Genomic DNA, 20,408 nt, shown 5'->3' with positions numbered 1-20,408 from the left:
ACAAATCATTTACAAAATCATTTAACAAGACCCTAAGCTCATAAGACATAATCCATATATAACTCCAAAGTTCTATACACAATTACCCACAATTCAATTGTTCGAAAACCAAAATTAAAAGAACAACACACAAGATCAAATCCCAAGAAGGTCTTAATCATCTAAAACAATCAAAATTAGGGTTCTTGGTGTGAAGTAATATTTTCCAAATCTCTAAGGGGGTGTTTGGTTCACTAGTTTTAGGTATGAGGTATGGGTTTGGAATGAACAAAACCCATACCTAGTGTTTAACTTATTTCTAAATTTTAAACTCATACCTCAAACCCAGAAGGTATGGGGTTTAGAAACCCATGGGGCGAGGTGGGTATGGCTCATACCTTACCTCTAGGTATCAAATAAAAGAAGATTTTTCATTTCTAAATGAAACCAAACACAATGTATTAAGTATCAAGTTCCAAACCCATACCACCTTGGTTTCATTCCTGATTCCAAACCCATACCATTATATGAACCAAACGCCCCCTAAATCAAAGATTAAAAAAAAAAAAAAATCAACTAAAAGTTAAACTTGATAAAGAAAAAGACCAAAAGACGGGGAAAAATTGAATCACTAACTTGCTTGAGAACTTGTTCTAAGCCATTAGAACCCCTTTCTCCATCTAAAAAGAGAGCTTATCAACTATGATCTTCCATGTAAATTAATTTCTCGATGCAAATTTGTAAACCCTCTAACAAACCTATGGAATATATTATCTTCGTTCATGAAGTGTTTTTTTTTTAAGTTTTCTCTATTCGTATTAGCGTTTGTTTGGGATGAATTTTTTTTTTTTACTTTTTCAATCAATGAAATTGAGTATTAGACATAATTAAGAATTTCAATTATGAAGGTTTTGCAAAAAAGACTAAGAGCATCGTTACTCACAATCTTAAAAAAAGATCATCCCACTCTCTTTCTAACTTTCTCTCTCTAAAAAATAACATCCCACAATCTTTTCCCATTTATCTTCTTAACAATGAACCAAAAAAAAAATCATCCCAACTACTTTTACCTACTCAACTATTTTTTTACCACATCCAACTACTTTTTCTTTCTCATCACCCCATCACCATTATATAATATTTTTATTATTTACTTTTTAATAAAATTAAATATTCATAACTACTCCCTCCGTTTCCTAAAGATCTTACCTCTTTCCGTTTAAGTGCGTTTCTAAAAGATCTTCTCTCTTTTCCTTTATTCATTATTTGGAATTTTCCCCCACTTTTACTTTCTCATATACCTATCATATGGTCCACCATTACATTATTAATTCAATTTTACTCCGTTTCTCTCTCCTACTTTAAACTCTTTTTATTTGTTTATTCATCTTAACTTCTTTCTCTCTCCTACTTTACCCACCCCACACCCCACACCCTACACAAATTAATTCTCATTGGTATCTGTAGTAACAGTAACAAGAAAGATCTTTAGGAAACGGATGTAGTAATTAATAAAAAAAATTAATTTATAAATACATAATTAGCATTTTTAGCATTAACTAATTTAAATGTACAAAAATATTGTTTTTTTAAAGTGTAAAAGTGGAAGATAGTTCATATAAAATAAGCAAAATTATAGAAAATTAGTAAATAGCTAGAAAAAAAAATTATCCAAAATACTAAAATGGGTCTCTAATTGTAGAAATGTAGATATATGAAAAATAGAGTCATTGGTATTTTTTAATTTTTTTTTTTCGCTTTGTATTTTGTAAGATATTACATTTTTAATATTTATAATTGTATTATTTCTCTCACCTGTCAGAATTTGACAAGTGTTAAATAATTCTGACGCGCGTCAGAAATTTGACTAGAGTTAATTTTTTTTTTTTTTTTGCTTTCCCCAAGCCAAAACGATGCGTTTTGGCTTAACTCTGGCCAAAACACGTCGTTTTGGATGGGGAAAAGCCAAAAAAAATATTTTTCATCAGATTAGGCAGTGGGTCCCACCCCTACGCCTGATAAAGTTTTCACTCATCCTATGCATTTTTTTTTTCCAATCATCTCCACTCATCTCACACTTTTATTCTTAATCACTATTAAGAAGTTTTTTTTTTTAAGATTGATGATTTGATCTTATTTTTCAATTGTGAGTAAAGGTGCAATGAGAAAATAACCTTTTGAATTGGAAATTGAAATGTTCGTGCCATCAACGAGCTTCTTTTTTTACTTTTTTGTGTGCCAAAATGACCAAAATAGTCCTGGTAGGGGAAACTGCTGCCCCATACGGCATACCGGGTATTTGGAGTATCACGCTGGGCTACAAGTAGATATTGAAAATCGGAAGAGCATTTAGCAGTAAAATAACACCTTCTCCTTGTTTCTTATTTGTGATACTCTAGGAGAAGAGCGAGAAGGCATGGCAGGAGAGGAAGATGCAGGGGAGTTCTACTTGCGATATTATGTTGGTCACAAAGGCAAGTTCGGCCACGAGTTCCTTGAGTTCGAGTTTCGTCCTGACGGCAAGCTTCGTTATGCTAACAATTCCAACTATAAAAATGACACCATGATTCGTAAGGAGGTCTTCCTCACCCCCGCCGTTCTTCGCGAGTGTCGTCGCATCATTTCCGAGAGCGAGGTCTTCTTTCTCTCTCCTCCTCTCTATTTCTTCATCTTTTTTTTTTGTTTTAATTGATAGTTAGGGTTTCGATTGCCATTTCAAAATAAGCGGCTCCTTTAGGGTTTAAACTTACCCATTTTTCCTGCCTTTTTATTTATTTAATTGTTGATAGTTAGGGTTTCGATTGCCATTCTCATTCTATGTGAAATGGTTTGGAAATGCAAAACAATCAAATTACCTCGTGTATACACCCATCTCATTCTAGAATTTGTGAAAATAAGATAGGGCGTCTACTTTTTTCAATGATTTGTCTGAGTTTGCTTCTTGTGAATTGTCATACAAATTCTTGAAGCTACAGGTTTCCATCTTGGTGGTTCATTGTGGTCGAGGTATGCAAACTCTCGAACCTAATTTGTTGGTTAGGTCATGAATTGGGTCAATTCTTGTGTCAGGTCATAACTTTTCATTTATTAACCTTTTTTTTTCTGATTCCGAAATGGTCTGCTCAGTATACCTGGAATATGCCAGTGACTAGTAGAAGGAATTAATGAATGATCAGTTGCTAGTTCATATATGTTGAAGCTACAGGTTTCCATCTTGGTGGTTCATTGTGGTCGAGATATGCAAACTCTCGAACCTAATTTGTTGGTTAGGTCATGAATTGGGTCAATTCTTGTGTCAGGTCATAACTTTTCATTTATTAACTTTTTTTTTTTCTGATTTCGAAGTGGTCTGGTCACTGGTCAGTATACCTGGAATATGCCAGTGACTAGTAGAAGGAAGTAATGATCATTTGCTAGTTTATATCTGTTGATATATCTGTTCGACTGCTGTGGCTTTTGTAGCTTTCTGGATTTATTTTGGTGGCTTTTTGTCTGTATAAGCACACTCACTTCAAGTTTCATGGGTAGTGTTTATTTATTGTTGGGTGTTTTTGATCCTTGAGATGTGTAAGTATGCTCAAGATTGTGATAAAGACCATGCGAGAAAAGATGGCCAATGATGCTTGTGAGTGCTTATACTTTTCTGATGTGTTGTCTTTCTGATTTTCTTTTGAAATATTTGTTTTATCAGATTATGAAGGAAGATGATAACCTCTGGCCAGAACCTGACGTTATTGGGAGGCAAGAGCTGGAGATTGTGATGGGCAATGAGCATATCTCGTTTACAACTTCAAAAATTGGTTCACTTGTTGATGTCCAGAGTAGTAAAGATCCTGAAGGACTTCGCATCTTCTACTATCTTGTTCAGGTCAGTGCTCTTTTTTTTTTTAAAGTTTATCTCTGAACTTGAACTTTGCTTTTCCTTGCCTTTTCAGTTAATGCCTGTTCTTTATTTTGGCAATCCTGCATTGAAATACCTTTCAAAAGCTTGTTGTTTAGATGCTATCTGCTATTTGTTTATACTTTATAGTTTATAGTGTATGCACTTGAAAGTAAAGCTGTTTTGTTCTTCTCTGCAACCCTTCCTATATTAAATTTTCTTTGAACTGTTTTGGCCAGAGGTTTTCATTGTTTGATAGGATATTTGTAGTGCTCCTTGGTTGCATGTCTTAATTTAAGCAATTTTACAGGACAGAGTATGAATACTGATGTATGTGTCTTTTGTGATTTCATCCTTTCTTATTTATTGAAGTTTCGATATTACTTAATATTGTGTTGAATTGACTTTCTAGTCATTGTAACACATCACAGCATCCACATCTCGTGTATTGATTAGTTACAGGCTTAGTTTTAAAAAGTGCGCCGGCCGAAGGGAGAGTTCAGGCACGAGTAAAATCGCATCCGAAGACCAAGGCGAAGTGACCTACGACAGGCGCAAGGAGGGGCGCGCCTCCAGCGAGGCGCTAGGCGCACCGCCTTTGCCGCTTACTGTGGAAACGCGAGAGAGATGAGGAGATTTGAGTTCGAAACTATAAAAAAATGGAAGTTCTTGTAAATGAAAACTCACCCAGGCTTTATGCTATGAATTCGACCAAGATCCCTCATTTAATAGCATAAAATTGCTTCAATTTAAATCGAAAACCAAAAAGCCCCAAATGTGCGAAACCCTATCTTCACTCCTTTTGGGCTGTAACTAAAAAGTGTTTTGTTTATTTGAGGCTGCAATTGAAAAGATTGAAATGAAAGGGTTGCAATTAACAACGTGGTCACTTTAAAGGGCTGCATTTGGCAAAAAATTTGTAGTTATTTATTGAAGTTTATTTTGGATGTGTGTTTCCTTACACAACATAACAAACACCGGGGGTGTTTAATGAACATGCTACTTTTGCAAACAGAATGATAACTCCGTGGTTCTTCCTGAGTTATGAGTGTGTCTTTAGTTGGTCTTCACACCCATGTGACTCATGAAACCTGCTCAATGGTGCTCAATAATTATCCTGTCTGGCTGTGCTATCATTTGATGCTGGTCATCTAATTAGATTTTAGCATTTGAAGTGAGCAGTGTTTAGATTTTTAATGTCGTGAGCTTCTATTCTTCTTGCATCTTCAAGAACATTGACATAAAGTCAACCTGCAAGTTCATTAACATTGTTTTGTTTGGTTTTGAATTGCTAAATGGTTTGATTGTGCCTTTCCTACATTGTCTCATGTAAATCTTTAGTTGCTGTTGCATGAGCAATAAGTATTGTGCTGGGAGTTGGATTTTTGTGGTGTTAGTTGCATCTTAGGGATGTTAAATTTACAATGATGCTGCCTCCATCAGCAAAATAATTTATAGCCCCCCCCCCCCTCTCCCTTGTTACTGCATGCTGTACACGATCTCTCTTGTGCATATCTTTCTTCTTTTTGGCCTTGTGAGCTTAACAAGCTCAAGTTGTCCTTCGCATCACTTCAGAAAAACTATGATGATCGCAAACTTTTTTCTCCCCCCTTATTGGTGTGGCTAAGTGTTGCAGAATTACTGTTGTACTTTTTTAGTGCACTTAATGTCTTTAATACGAGTGACAAGGATCACTATGACAAAGTCATGGATGCTTCACATATTGTTAAATCTTTTTCATTGTCCTGAGTTGGGACGTGGATACTCGAATCTGGATATTGAAGATATTGGTTTTGAGAATGTTTGGTTCAGTTCGAGTGATTCACTTTTTTTTATTTAAGGTTTGTCCATTTAATGGAGTCAAAGATTCACAAATATTTGTTTATGGTCTAAGAAATATGTGCTCGTTTTTTTTTTTTTGGCTTGTGCTAGATTGTTTATTGTAAGGGTCAATTGGCAATAGCCTTCCTGTTTTTGCTGAGATGGAGGTTGCTTTTATTTTACCCTTTCTGCTTCTGTTTCCCTTGCGTAAGGTAGGAATATCTTAAGCGGTATTGTGAAAACAACGATGGTAAATCTTCCGAATTCTAGACATTAAATGACAAATTCGAAGGGACCAATCTTATAACTAAAAAGAACATTGGTAACATGAACTTATGATCCTCTTAGCAGTTTTTGAACATAGGTGCTGGTCGAATGAGTTGATTGTTATTTTATTTATGACACCGAATGGAGAGATGTCATTTATTACCTGTAGGTGATAAAACACAATGGTCTTTCTGTCTGGCTATGTTATAGGCAGGGGATAAAAAAGTTTTCAGTTGATACATGGGTCTGTCATTTGTGATCATTGTGTTGGCTGGAAATTATTTTGTGTGCATGAGCTTTAACAAATCTTTTGCCTCGTGCTGTTGCAGGACTTGAAATGTTTTGTATTCTCACTGATCTCACTTCACTTCAAAATCAAGCCAATCTGAGTTAATTCCATCATGTGCTATCATATCCTGGAGTAGCTGGTGGATGTTGGTTATATGTTTGCACAGAACTGGTTGTTCGCCTGCTGATGTATGTTGATTGAAATGTGCCCACATGTGATTGAAACGGAGTGGATTGGGGGTTTCCATAATTGAATGGGATTGAGTTAGTATGTCTCTTGTATCTAACTTGGTTTGGCCGTTTCTGGATGTTCTTTTTTGGCATCTTGTGTTTTTGGAGAGTTTATGACGTTTGCAATTTAAGAAATATTCAGCACTCGATGTTTATGCTTATTCTTGTGTTTCAATCTTCCATTACAGTTAGTTCAGTTAATCCTGCATTGTGAAGTCATTTAATTCGTAAAAACAGCTCAATTTTAGGGTATCATTTTGATTGAGAGGTTGTGTGTGTAAGTGGATTGGACTGACTTCGTCAAATTCAAATTTAGTCTAAAGTTTTTTCGACTCGAGAAATCGAGTCAAAGTCGAATCTAAATATTTTTTGAGTCCAGTTGTCCAATAATTTTTTCTTGATTTTTCGAATTTAGTCTAATTCGATTATTATATTATTTTTTTGCTCGATTTAGATTTGATGATTCACAACGTTTTGTCATAATTGAATTTAAAAAATTAAGCTCATTATATCCATTCCATAAAATAAAGTCACATACATTCTTTATATTATATATATAAATATTAAATACTTTATCCATTATGTTTTAAATAAAATATTGATTGAAATAACACTATTCATTGATCAATTTTGACTCCAATTTATCGCCATAATATAAAGAAAAACATAGTCAAGTGAGATCTTATTAGACGCCTTGATGCAAATTATCAAATTATAACATTTTTATATTTTTAAGCGTACACAAATAAAGATATTAATGATTAAATAAGTGCACTGGATTGCGTTAAAAAACAAAAGTTTCGTTTAAAATAGAACGGAGAAAATATATATTATACATAAAATACTGTGACCTGAACTTGACTTATTAAACCACAAAGAAGTGAGTCCAAATCCAATTTGAAAATATTTAGACTCGGAAAATTTGGATCCGAGTCAAGTCCAAAAAATCTCCAATCCAATTCAATAAGTTTGAATTAGATTGGACTTTAAAGTTTTCGCAGCTTACACCCCTAAATGAACCAGTATGAACATGCTCTAGCTTTCCTTTCAACCTATTCCCATTTACATTCCTAAAAGGCACTATATAAAACCAAAAAATAAAAAAATAGTAGAGAAATAATATGTATTATGTACAAAATAAAAAAGAATGACAAGACCCTCCTGGTCCTCGTTTTTTTTTTCCTCTCATGTTAATACTTTTCACTTCACTTCACTTCACTTCTAATCTAATATCTATCCTCCAGATGCATTATCGAAACTATTCCACAGGCCGTTTGCCAAGAGGATCTGAACCTAGACTCCTAGCAATAGGGGTGTTGGCTGTGACAGTCATCGTACTCGTGGTGTAATCTGCTTTGGTAGTGGAAGATGCACCTGAAGAACCAGTGTTTGAGGATGATGCCCCTGGATGCCGTGACCTCCTATACCTCGAACCGGGGAAGCCTGGCCTGGTTGGCTCATCCAGACTCGTCGTTTTCTTTGACAGCAAAAGCACCACCCGCCGCATTGATGGCCTTAAATTGGGATCTGATTGGGTGCATAGTAACCCAATTTGAACACACAAAGCTACTTGTTCCGCATATTCTGTGGCGGCTATTGATGCGTCCAGCACTTCCACACTTTTACCTTTCTTGAATAGCTTGTAAGCCTGCCAATCAAAATATAGGTCGTTATGTTTTAACTCTAAATATTGCATCAGTGCATCTTCCATAAACAAGTATAGACAATATTCACTAGGATAATGTTTTTGTTTTCTCAAGGTGGGTAAGAAGAAATGTTTTATTGAACATGCGTGCATGGGTGATGGGTCAACCTGCCCCCAACTACACAAGCAAGGCTCATTGGATTAGGGGGGAAGGCTAAGGTGGATTCTCCTACCCAAAGTATCTTTAGTAAAGTTGGATCGCACAACCTCATGAAAGATGCAAATCTTTTAAAAAGTAGAATGTAAGGAAATTTTCTATGTAAACTAATAGTAATATTTAAAGAGACAATCTATAAACACACGGGATGACTCGAACAAAAGTCATTCAATGATTCAAACATATAGCTTGAGTTTGGCTTCAATCACAATCGCCACCTCAGATAAAGGTACATGTTTGCCAAACTCCCTTGCAGTTGCCAACCCACCAAATCTGAATCGAAAATACAAGTAGCTTTGGTATAACATATGATTGTGGTGGTAGATGTTTATAGCGCTACATTTAAGTTTTAGGTTGTCTTGTAGCAGTGTATATCTTACAAACTACTACAATGCAGTGATTTATTTCATATAACAATTTACAAGGTTGTAGCTGTATATGCCTTGTAAACTTACACTCTCTCTCGAGTGTCTCTACACAGACCCCATCCCTTCACTTTCCTTTTTCAGCCTTTCTCAAACATCAAAAACTTGTAAGCGACGTCATAACATAGGCAAGACATGTAAGCGTTACTAGCCCAGCAACACCAAGCTCAATGCAGGAGCTTCTCTAGAAGCATTAGTATGGTACAGCGCTACAGATACATACATCATCAAGGACCGACTTCCCAATGAGTCTTTTACACTTTGTTTGGTATTTTATTTAGTTAAGTAAAGGAAAAGAAAGGAAGAGAAAGGAAAAGAAAGGAAAAGAAGAGAAAAGAAAGTAGTTGTAGTTTTCCATGTTGGTATACTTGGTGGATTTAAGCGGAATCACATGTTTGGTTGTCATTAGGAAAGGAAATGAAGGAAATAAAGAAAACATAGGTAAAAAGCTTGTTACCTTTCTTTCCTGTCAAATTCCTCCGATTTTGGCATGAAAGGAAAGCAAGGATTTAAGAGTATTCTTTTCCTTCCACTTCTCTCCTTTGCAATCAAACCCCTCTTATTTTCTTTTACCAAACATAAGAAAGTTTGTTTTTACCTTTCCCTTCCTTTCCTTTCTTTTCCATCCAAATCCTTCCTACCAAACAAAGCCTTAAAACATAAGAAAGTTTATTTAAAAAGGTCGCATAAAAATATCCCAATAAGTCAAGTCTTCCAACCCACTGTGACACATTAAAAATAAAGAAAAAGAAAACAAAGTTAAGGCTGAAATTAGCCATGTGGATTGAATTTCAGCAACAGATCTTCATAAAAGATTGCACTCCTTGAAAAGTGAAAACAAGAGATCTACGACCAATTATTTTTGCCCTTTCTTAGAAAAAAGGCACTATTATGTTAAGACAAAGGGCTTATATTTCCCAAGTCATTACCTGATCTAGACCAAACTTTGATTAGTCAGAATTGTAATTAGCCTCCATACCATCACCCAGACATCATATAATGCAAAAAGTAAACAGCACACCTACCACCATACCCCACATGATAACTACATATATTACCAAATATTAAGTTATTATTGGAGCACAGAAAAAAAGCAAATAAACTATTAGGAATAGGATATAACTAGGTGATTGGTATTATGAAATAGGAATACCGTGTAACTGGAAATTCCACAAAGTTGGCTGAATATAGACAGTGTCATATCCAGGAAACTGATTCTATGGTTTCGTTGGCAAAACCATACATCTTTTTTTTTTTTAGATAATTCTTTTCATAAAACATGAAACAACTCTCAAGTTTACGGTTTTGCCTTGAAGAAAAACCCAAACAGATATTGAGTTTCATCAGGTCAAAACCTATGAAGTATGAACCCTCAATAAAGAGTTCACTTCTACGTGCACAATCATTAGTTTCAACACCTGATATCATTCAAAAATGTCAAATTCAAGCAGAACCATAATTAAGATTTATATGTCACAGTTATCATCATACACTCGTATTCAGCCATCGGATCAACAATAACATTAATAAAGCAAGAAGTGAGTAAATGACCGTCGTAAATCTATAAGTTGATCATTCGTAGAATCGTATGTCAATGAGTTGTCTATACCCAGAACAAGAGATTTGCTAACCATGAATTATATACTCACAAGACTCCTTAATTCCTCATTCGATGCTCAATGGAAAGTACAATACATATATCCAAGAACTTACCCATTCAAGTAAATTTTGAGCCTCAAAGGCTTGGTTGTATGAGGAGTTCCGCTGACCACTAATCAACTCCAACATCAACACTCCAAAACTGAATACATCTGCTTTCACTGACAAATGCCCATGCATGACGTATTCCGGAGCCATATAACCACTGTTTCAATCAAATAAATGGCAGGTCAGACAATCAGAACGCTGCTGCATTGGAATAAATAAACCTTGTAATAAGTAAAAACATACTTGGTACCGGCAACTCTGGTATTTACATGCGTTTGGTCTTCAGGAAAGAGGCGAGCCATGCCAAAATCAGCAATTTTAGGAATCCACTTATCATCAAGTAAGATATTACTGGCCTTGATGTCGCGATGAATGATGCAACTATGTGAGTCTTCATGAAGGTACAACAATCCTTTAGCTATGCCTGCTACAATTTCATACCGTTTCTTCCAATCGAGCACTTGACGTCTATCTGGTTCTGCATCAGACAGACATTATCAGTATCACATAATGTTTTGATTGACTATAAATGGATCAGCATTAATTAGAACTACAATAACATCTTCTGAGTCGCTTAAGATAAATAAGTTACAGCATGGGTCATTGTCAATGATGTCAGGGTCTTATGAATACAATCATACAACATGGTGTTAGTAAAAAAAAAAAAAAAAAGGAAACTTGAATCAATTACATGGTATACATAAGTTGGAGGCACAAATAGTCAGAAATTATGGCTTCAATCACTAACACATGTTTAGTGAGCAATAGATAGAAGGCCTGGATGTTAAACGTGCGAAATACGTTCAAATTACAAGCCTATATGCTCGGTGTTGGTATGCTCTATAGTCAATACACTCGCTCAAGGCCATGCACGCTATCAGCTCGATGACCTTAATAGATTCAATGTATATATATATATATATATATTCTGAAAGTTTTACCAACTAATAGTGGCATTTGAACATGAATATAATTTTCAAATATCATCATTGCTCCCATATTATTAAATGGTTCTGGTTTCACTCCCAATTGCTTGTCTTTGACCCATAAATGCTTCAAAAGATCAGTGGATTCTTCAATGCACAGACGAAGTGAGCAGACATTAAGAAATAAGACATAAACAACTGTACTGTAAAGAAAGAACGAGTACAACGTGGGTAGAGAAACTCAAAGTAATCATACAATTTCAACCTTGAAACCATATTCTTTTGTAAGTGAGATATTTTGCAACTTGCAAGTCATGACAAGTTGCAAAGGTAACATAGCATCCATAGTTCATGATCGAGCAAAAGACAGAAAAGTAAGCTTGATGATTACATACAGCATTGAAACTATCTCCTTGGACCAACGAATAACCTGTAGCAGTGAGATCAATCACAGAAGAAAAAGCTATAATGGTCAAGAAGACATTAATTTCCGCTTCCTCTTAACACTACCAACACCTTTTTTGAAACAATCAATCTTGATATAATAGTGCTTAAAAGCTTTCAGCATTCAACAATCAGAGTAGCAATTAGACATGATAGGTGGAAAAATAAGAAGCAACTTTTCCAAAGTATTGCACAGAAAAGAAGTGGCATCCTTATAACACTACTTTGAACACAGTAATTTCTCTTTGTGGTATACAATATACTGGTATATTACTTTCAACAATATAATGTACTTAAAATGACTAAAGTACTTAAAAATTAAAATGACTAAAAGCTACGCACCGAGAAAATCTGGCTGTTTGGACCATGTAACACTATCACACTGTTTCTTAGTTGCGTGAGTTAAGCTTCTGGTATTTGACTCTTGATGCAGGTATGCCAGGTAGAATTCCACCATGACAGCTGCGATTAAAATGTAAAGGCTTGGGTATGATCGCTTTCTAACTTTGAGGAACTATCAGTGTCTCTTCAGACTTATGCATGCTGTTGAAGATGTAAACTTTCTCCTAAGTTCCTGTCCTCGCTCTTGTATTGCAGCTAGTTGTTCAAGGAAGGGGGGGTTTGGGGGGGGGGGGGGGTCTTCCAAATGCAAGTAATTTAATGCAATATGTCATCCCAGTATGCCGAATAGTTCAAAATATAAGTGTCGAAGTGATCCGATCGAATTTAATGCAAGAAATCCCAATATCCAACTTGTATTCACCCATAATGCATCCAAAGTCAGATTGTCTGTTAGATCTGAAATTCGAATTTTTTTTTTTGGTTTGCATTGCATCGGGTCAGTTCTATATGAACTCTGTTAACACCCTCACCAGAAGCAATATGTGAGATAAACAAACTTAGAGCATGCTTGTATAGGCATAATTATTAGTCGCTTCTCAAAGCAGAAAGAAAAACCTCATTCGTATAAATCTTCACTGTTGAAGCTACATCTAAGTGCTTCAAATATAACACTTGAGCAAGCATCATAACCAGAAGTCAGATGTGCTTATTACAAGCAGATAACAATTCCATGGGCATCTCAGTACACACTTTGAGAGCCATATTGACCAGTTAGCATTGATTTGGCGGTTTTAGAGTAAATCTAAACAATGTCATCTCGTTACAAAATACTTCATCCGTTTAGAAATAGTTGCACCATTTGCATAATGTTTACTATTTATAGCTTACACTTTAATTGTCTTTAATGATTTATGTTTTAGGAAAAATATAGTCGTATGAGATTTCGTTAGTTTGGTCTCAATGTATATATTTTTTTAATATTAGCTTTTTATAATTTTTACTAATTGATAACTAAAGATATTAATATTTGAAATCATGCATCGGTAAACATGAAACATGAAATGGTGCAACTATTTCTAAATGTAGGAAGTATCATTCTGTAACAAATTTTGAACTTGCCATTCGGCGAAATGCCAATATGTAACAGTATTTACAATCACAACGCAACACCTGCCATAGACCCTTTTTCTACCATCAATAGCCATCTAATACATTACTAAAACCAATAAGTGATAAGGCACAGCCAAACCAAACTTCAGAAAATCACCTTATAGAAAATTCCAACACTATAAACAACTCACATTCAGCAAATATCCAATAGGGAAAAAAAAAAACAGAATTACGCAAAAAGAGCGAAGAACTTACTGAAGAGGAGCTTGTCAAGGCTCTCATTATAGACATATTCATAAACAAGCAGCTTCTCTTCGCCATGTGTACAGTAACCCAACAAATTCACAACATTCCTATGCTGCACTCGAGCCAGCAACTTTGCCTCATTTACGAACTCTTTCTGCCCCTGTCTCGAATGTTTTGCCAGCATTTTCACTGCTATCTCTCTCCCATCCACCAATTTTCCCTACACCCAAAACATAATCCTCAATTTCTCATCATGGGTAGTATTGGGTACTACCAAATTTCTTTTTTTCTTTATCATATAAATTCAATTCCCAGTTTTAGAATTAGACAAGGAGTAGGGAAAAAAAAATTAATAATATAAACCCAAACCTTCCCTTTAACCCGTATTTAAATTTTTTTTTTTTGTTCGTTTACCTTGTCTAATACTCCCTCCGTCACATAATATAGTGTTCACTTCTCATTTTTTACAAAAATTAAGGAAAATGAAAAGAGTTTTAGGATTTCACAAAAATATATATTTAAGTAAATGTTTATCGGGTATTTTTATCTTGGAACTAGTTTTTTTCTTCTTTTTATTTTAAAATAAAATAAAAGAGCAATAAATATACCTTGGAATGTGTAAAACGATAAATAGGGGCACATATTTTAAAAGAAAATAGGGTATTTTGGAAAGTTTTATGTAGAAATGAATGATAATTTAATCCAAATAAATTGATAAAAAAGAAATAGGCACAATATTTTGGGACACCAGGAATGCAAGCACTGTATTATGGAACGACGGAGGGAGTATTCGATGTTGCAAAAGTAATAAATAAAATGGAGAAAGTAATAGCTTACCTTAAACACAGGACCGAAACCCCCTTCGCCTAGTTTACGAGAAGGATGAAATTTATCGGTTGCTTTAGACAATGTCTCATATGAAAATTGCTTTTGTTCTTGTGCTGCAATCCTCTGTAAGTCTGCTTCGTTTGATCCTTCTAGTACCAAATAAAAATACAAAAAAATAAAGTTAGCTTCGATCTGATCATGGTATCAAGTAATTATAAACAAAGTAATTTAGTAAGATTTTTTTTTTAGGAACCTTTTTGAGAGTAGAATGGTTTGATCATGCTCTTAATGAAGTCTTTTGTTTTCATATTTGATTTAACAATTTGAATCAAATTCCATTGATAGGATAATATGAAGTTGAAAATTTGGTTAAGGAAAAAAAGGATATACAGGAGAGAAAAAGATGACAGACTTTTCAGATGTTTGGCGTTCAAGAATGGGAATTGAAGATAGAAAATGGAAGGAAGATTGTTTGTTTTTTTTGGGGAAGAGAGAGATGTTTGAGGGCCAAATAAGTTGACTTGAAATTGACTAATTTAATGTTTTAGTGTTTTTAGCTATGATGACAGTGAGTTGCGATTGAGAAATACGGACGCGGTGATAGCTTACATATGCATATACGTGGAACTTTTCCGGGTTTACTTTTCATCGTTGTACCATGTAGTGGAAATGGTCAAATGAAAAAACAAAAAACTCATGGAACGCCTCTGCCTGTGCCCTGTGGTTAATCGTCAACAACGCGCCTCAACCAATTCATTTTTATTTTTTAATTCCTTGGGTTTCAGGGTGCCGCAGTTTTAGCTTACTGTATGGGGGCTGACTAAGTTCCATACCGGTTCAATTGATACCGGTCTAATAGCTTTTGGGCTTACGAGTCTGGGCTAAGATCCATTTTATATCTACAATGCCTACGGGCCTAAAAAGATATATTTCAGTTAAAGATAAGAATATCTCCTAAGGGAATATTCTTGGGAATCTCTCCCGTGATTACCGGGCCCAACAATGAGATGGGCTTAATCAAGTCCCTATAAATACTCCGTTGATCTGAGTCATAAGGTACGTACACGAATCCCAATACATTATACTTGAGAGCTACCGGCTATAAACCTAATACTGACTTAGGCATCGGAGGGGCGTTCCTCGGATCAACCCCCGAGGCTAGTTCACTTATTCTATTTTGCAGGAATCCAACCCGGCTTGAACACAAGGACTTACCGGTTCAGAACCCTGTGATTTGTCCCATACCGGAACAATTGGCGCTAGAAGGAGGGGTGAACAATACCTTGTAGTCTAAGCCGTCCCTTGCATCCAAACAACCCTTATGGATCCTAAGCAGCCATTAGGGATGCCGGAAACCGATGAGAACAATGTCCCCATTGACCAAGCACCCCCGGGGTATTCAACTCCGCTGCCGGCCGCTAGGCACACTCGACCGCCTGTGAACACTAGGAAAACTCCTGAAACTCCCAAGGAAGATATCTTCCACACCTTGCAGAATATGTTCACCCCAGAGCAACTCAGAAGCGCAGCGGAAGTGTTTCATGCAATGGCAAGCGGAACTCCACCGACCGGTCCCCGGCCAAAGCGACCCTTGAGCAGAGCCCACAGTCCAGTGAGAAAACTTCGTACTCCATGGACGGGCCGCCAAGGTGAGCGAGACCGGCATGACCAGGATCAGGTGGCGCATTCGAAGACCCCCACAGAGCAGGTGGGGAATGAGGAGGAAGAAGAGGAGGAGGCGCAGGATACTGAGGTTCAGCAGCATTCCTCCCAGCCGAGAAGCCGAAGTGAATACCGGCGTAGAGCGCAGTTGTCATTACGGAATTCCCCCTTTTCCACTGCAATTCTACAGGAGCCCATGGAAAAACTGAAAATGCCGACATGTAAGTATGACGGTAAGACGGACCCAGAGGATCACCTCTCGGCTTATGAAGGCCATATGATGTTGTACACTGATACTGACTCAGTATGGTGTAAGGTGTTCCCATCCACCTTAACCGGGTTGGGGCAGACCTGGTTTAAAAGCATTCCGCCGGCAACTGTGTTCGATTTCCGACAACTGACATCCATGTTCGTGACACACTTTGTCAGCAATAAGCGTCGCGAACGAACAACCGGCGAGTTAATGTCTATTAAACAAGGGGAGACTGAAAGCTTGAGGGTTTATGTCGGGCGTTTCAATGCCGAAGCCGTCACCATCCCAACACTGCAGCAGGAAGTAGCAGTACTGGCCCTAATGACGGGGCTGAAAGAAGGCACCCCATTTCGCAGTTATCTCGGCAGAAAAAAGATGACATGCCTAACAGAAGTCCTGGGAAAGGCTAATGACTTCATTAGGGGGGAAGAGTTTGACAAGGCAGCTAACGCAAAAAGGCCAGTGGCCATAGAAAAAGACAAAGAGAAAGACAAAGATAAGGATCGCCGGGACGACAAATACCGGAAGGATAAAAAATCGGAGTCAACTGGCAGAAAAGAGGAAAGTAACTTTGTGAAAAAGGGGTTCGAAGGGAGGCCAGATAAATACAACAATTATACTCCTCTAACAATATCCTGGGCCCGGATTTTTGAACTTCATAGTAAGGACGATAAGTGGCAAAGGCCGCGAAAAATGTACTATAAGGGTAGGGATAAGTCCAAGTGGTGCGAACTTCATGATGATTACGGCCACAAAACAGACGATTGTAAGGACCTTAAGGACGGGATTGAAGACCTCGTTAGGCGAGGCTACTTTACCCAGTACCTATCAAGTAACGATCGCAAGACTCCTCCAAGGGAGGACGACAATGGCAACAGAAGGCCGGTAAAGGACAGGATCACTGAGATCCACATCATCAGCGGAGGACCAACTAGAGGCGGTAGCATTCACGGGGCGAAAGCCAGCCTCAAAGAAGTCCGTCACCAGGTGAACTATAACAACGCCAGAAAATGGCCGGCACCCCCATCTATGCCGTCTGTAGCTTTTACCTCAGAGGACGCTAAGGGAATCGTCTATCCTCACGACGACCCTTTGGTAGTATCTCTGCAAATTTCCAATGCGATGGTTCACCGTGTTCTAGTATACGGAGGAAGCTCCGCCAATATCCTCTACAAAGAGACATTTGAAAAAATGGGATTTGACGAAACATGTCTGAAACCAGTCTCTTACCCGGTTATCGGCTTCACAGGAGCATCTGTTGTCCCGAAGGGACGGTAAAGTTGGCGGTCAAAATAGGAGAAGGGTCCCGGTCGAAAGACCTCATGGTGGAATTTCTGGTTGTAGACGTCCCGGCGGCGTATAATGCCATCATTGGGAGGCCGCTAATTCATGACGCCCAGGCTGTGGTCTCAACATATCACCTTACCATGATCTACACCTCTAATGACGGTAACCCGGAGAAAATCAGAGGCAATCAAGAGTCGGCAAGGGCATGCTACCTTACCGCACTAAAACACTCTGATCATAAAAGACCGGCCGACACGCCGCCGTCGGAAAGAAAACGGAGAAGGCTGGAAAATAAGGTCAGGAAGGACCTGTCCATGGAGAATTTCGAGGGAAGGCCGGCAGATCAGCCGAGGCCTAGCCCTGCGGGAGAAACGGAAAAATAAGTTTGGAAGAAGACAGACCTGACAGAACGTGAAAATCGGATCTGATTTGGGTGAAGAAGTGAAGGTCAACTTAATTTCCCTGTTAAGAGGGCATGCCGACATTTTCGCCTTCTCGGCAGACGAAATGCCGGGCATTGATCCGGATTTCATGGTACATCGCCTGAATGGAACGAGGAGTAAGGCCGGTAAAGCAAAAGAAGCGAAACTTCTCAGCAGAAAAGAACGCGGCATTAAGGTGGAAGTAGACAAGCTGCTGGCGGCAGACTTTATTGAACCCTGCGACTACCCGGAGTGGTTGGCAAATGTAGTAATGGTGATAAAATCCAATGGGACATGGCGCATGTGTGTAGACTTTACCGACCTCAACAAAGCCTGCCCAAAGGACTGCTACCCACTGCCGAGAATTGACCAGCTAGTAGACTCAACTAGCGGCCATGCATTGTTAAGTTTCATGGATGCTTTCTCAGGGTACCACCAGATAAGCTTGCTCGAGTCCGACAGGAATAAAGCGGCCTTCATCACAGACGCGGGAGTTTACGCCTACAAAGCAATGCCGTTTGGCTCAAAAATGCCGGTGCTACCTATCAAAAGCTGGTAGACAAGATCTTCGAACACCAAAAAGGCAGAAATGTAGAAGTATATGTGGACGACAGTATAGTTAAGAGCTTAACTGAAGAGGACCATATAGTTGACCTAGAAGAAACATTCGAAACACTCCGGCAACACCAAATGAAGTTAAACCCGAAGAAGTGCGTGTTTGGAGTACGATCCGGCAAGTTCCTCGGCTTCATGGTGAGCGAAAGGGGGATAGATGCCAACCCGGACAAAATTAAAGCCATCAGTGACCTCCCGGAGCCAAAGAGCATCCGGGACATTCAAAAGCTGACAGGGAGGATGGCGGCCCTAACAAGGTTCGTTTCCAAATCAGCAGAGAAGGCCTTGCCATTCTTCAAAATACTCTGAGGAAATAAGAAGTTTGAATGGGGAGAAGAGCAGAAGCAAGCCTTTGAAAAGGTAAAGGAGCACTTCCAACGACTGCCCACCATAACCCGGCCAGAGTTGGGGGAAAAACTACAGCTATATGTGTCGGTAACCGAGAAGACGGTCGCGGCGGTGTTACTGGTGAATCGGGAGGGGCAGCAAAGCCCCATATACTTTGTCAGTCACGTACTTGCCGGAGCAGAGCAGAGGTATGAACTGCTGGAAAAAATGGCCTATGCCGTCTTGATTGCAGCAAGAAAGCTGAGACCATACTTTGACTCCCACACTGTCCAAGTCCTCACAAATCAGCCTTTGGAAAAAGCCCTCCACAAACTAGACACCACAGGGAGACTATTGAAGTGGGCAATCGAGCTGTCGGAGTTCGACATAGAATACCGGCCGCTACCGCGATCAAAGCCCAAGCTTTAGCAGACTTCATAGTGGAGACAACTTACTCTGAACCAGCGCGAGAATCGGCAGGTGGAAAATCGAGGTGGACGGATCAGCAGCCCAGAGTGGAGCCGGAGCCGGAGTGGTCATGACATCTCCGGAAGGGGAAATCTTTGAACATGCCATCCGCTTCGGGTTTAAGGCTCCAACAATGAAGCTGAGTACGAAGCAGCCCTGGCCGACTAAGTCTGAGCATTGCGGCTGGAGCAAGAAACGTCATTATGATAACGCTCACAATTAATATCTCAAGCCAAATTGAGGGAACGTATGAGGCCCGAGAACCGGTAATGCAGAAATACCTACATCTGGTAAAGAACATGGTAAAGGGACTACAAAGCTTCGAAGTGCAATTGGTCCCGAGAGCAGAAAACATGGCGGCAGACGCCTTATCAAAACTGGCGAGTTCCAGTCTAAGTGACAAGAAAAGGAACGTCAGGGTGGAGACCTTGGTAGACAGAAGTATAGAAGTTGTCCCAGCATCCGTTAATACAATCGCTACCGAACCAGAATGGTATGAGGGTATACTGGCATATAAGCTCAAAGGTGAGCTCCCGGAAGATAAGATGGCGGCACAAAAACTGAGAAGGGATTCTGTCTGGTATTGCATCTTTCAAGGGCAGTTGTACAAGAAAGGGTTCTCACTACCTTTACTAAGGTGCGTCACAGCCAATGAAGCGACAAGAATAATTGAGGAAATTCATGAAGGAATATGCGGGAACCATATCGGTGGTAAAGCGTTAGCGCTGAAAGCACTGCGAGCAGGGTTTTACTGGCCTACAATGCTGACGGATGCCCAAACCTACGTGAAAAAATGCGATAAGTGTCAAAGGTTCGCACCAGTGATCAACCAGCCGGCCAATGATCTCCAGCCGATATTAAATCCAATCCCTTTCGCACAGTGGGGGATGGACATTATAGGGCCCTTTACGCCGGCATCCGGAGGAAGAAAGTTCTTAATAGTGGGTATTGCGGTCCAGTTCCTACAGTTCGATTGCGGTCCGATACGCGACTTTTTGCGTCCCTACAGCATCAAGTT

At 38.6% G+C, this 20,408-nt stretch overlaps 3 protein-coding genes across 4 annotated transcripts; 2 read left to right on the top strand and 1 right to left on the bottom strand.

The window, feature by feature from the left end:
* Window positions 1-2,303: 2,303 nt before the first annotated feature.
* Window positions 2,304-6,627, top strand: LOC104896818 (protein mago nashi homolog 2). Its single transcript, XM_010683611.4, has 3 exons — window positions 2,304-2,614; window positions 3,671-3,847; window positions 6,277-6,627. Exons 1-3 carry the CDS (start codon window positions 2,396-2,398, stop codon window positions 6,334-6,336), a joined length of 456 nt encoding a protein of 151 aa, XP_010681913.1. The 5' UTR covers window positions 2,304-2,395; the 3' UTR covers window positions 6,337-6,627.
* A 720-nt stretch (window positions 6,628-7,347) lies between these two features.
* LOC104896817 (cysteine-rich receptor-like protein kinase 43) lies at window positions 7,348-14,895 on the bottom strand. 2 transcript variants are annotated; one of them, XM_010683610.4, is made up of 6 exons: window positions 14,610-14,895; window positions 14,366-14,502; window positions 13,538-13,748; window positions 10,704-10,938; window positions 10,467-10,617; window positions 7,348-8,114 (listed from the first exon to the last, which is right to left on the bottom strand). In XM_010683610.4, the coding sequence occupies exons 1-6, from the start codon at window positions 14,662-14,664 to the stop codon at window positions 7,725-7,727; spliced, it is 1,179 nt and encodes a 392-aa protein (XP_010681912.1). In that variant the 5' UTR covers window positions 14,665-14,895; the 3' UTR covers window positions 7,348-7,724. The 2 variants fall into 2 exon arrangements, with proteins under 2 accessions (XP_010681912.1, XP_010681911.1); XM_010683609.4 differs by having other exon boundaries at window positions 14,366-14,505; window positions 14,610-14,894.
* Window positions 14,896-15,701: 806 nt separating this feature from the next.
* LOC130591829 (uncharacterized) lies at window positions 15,702-17,549 on the top strand. The gene has a single exon (XM_057395764.1). The coding sequence runs from the start codon at window positions 15,702-15,704 to the stop codon at window positions 17,547-17,549; it is 1,848 nt and encodes a 615-aa protein (XP_057251747.1).
* The last annotated feature ends 2,859 nt before the right edge of the window (window positions 17,550-20,408 follow it).

Source organism: Beta vulgaris, chromosome 6 (genome assembly GCF_026745355.1).
Source record: "Beta vulgaris subsp. vulgaris cultivar EL10 chromosome 6, EL10.2, whole genome shotgun sequence".
Lineage (NCBI taxonomy): Eukaryota > Viridiplantae > Streptophyta > Magnoliopsida > Caryophyllales > Amaranthaceae > Beta > Beta vulgaris.
Note: the sequence above shows the minus strand (reverse complement) of the source record. Positions and strands in the feature narration are given on the sequence as shown.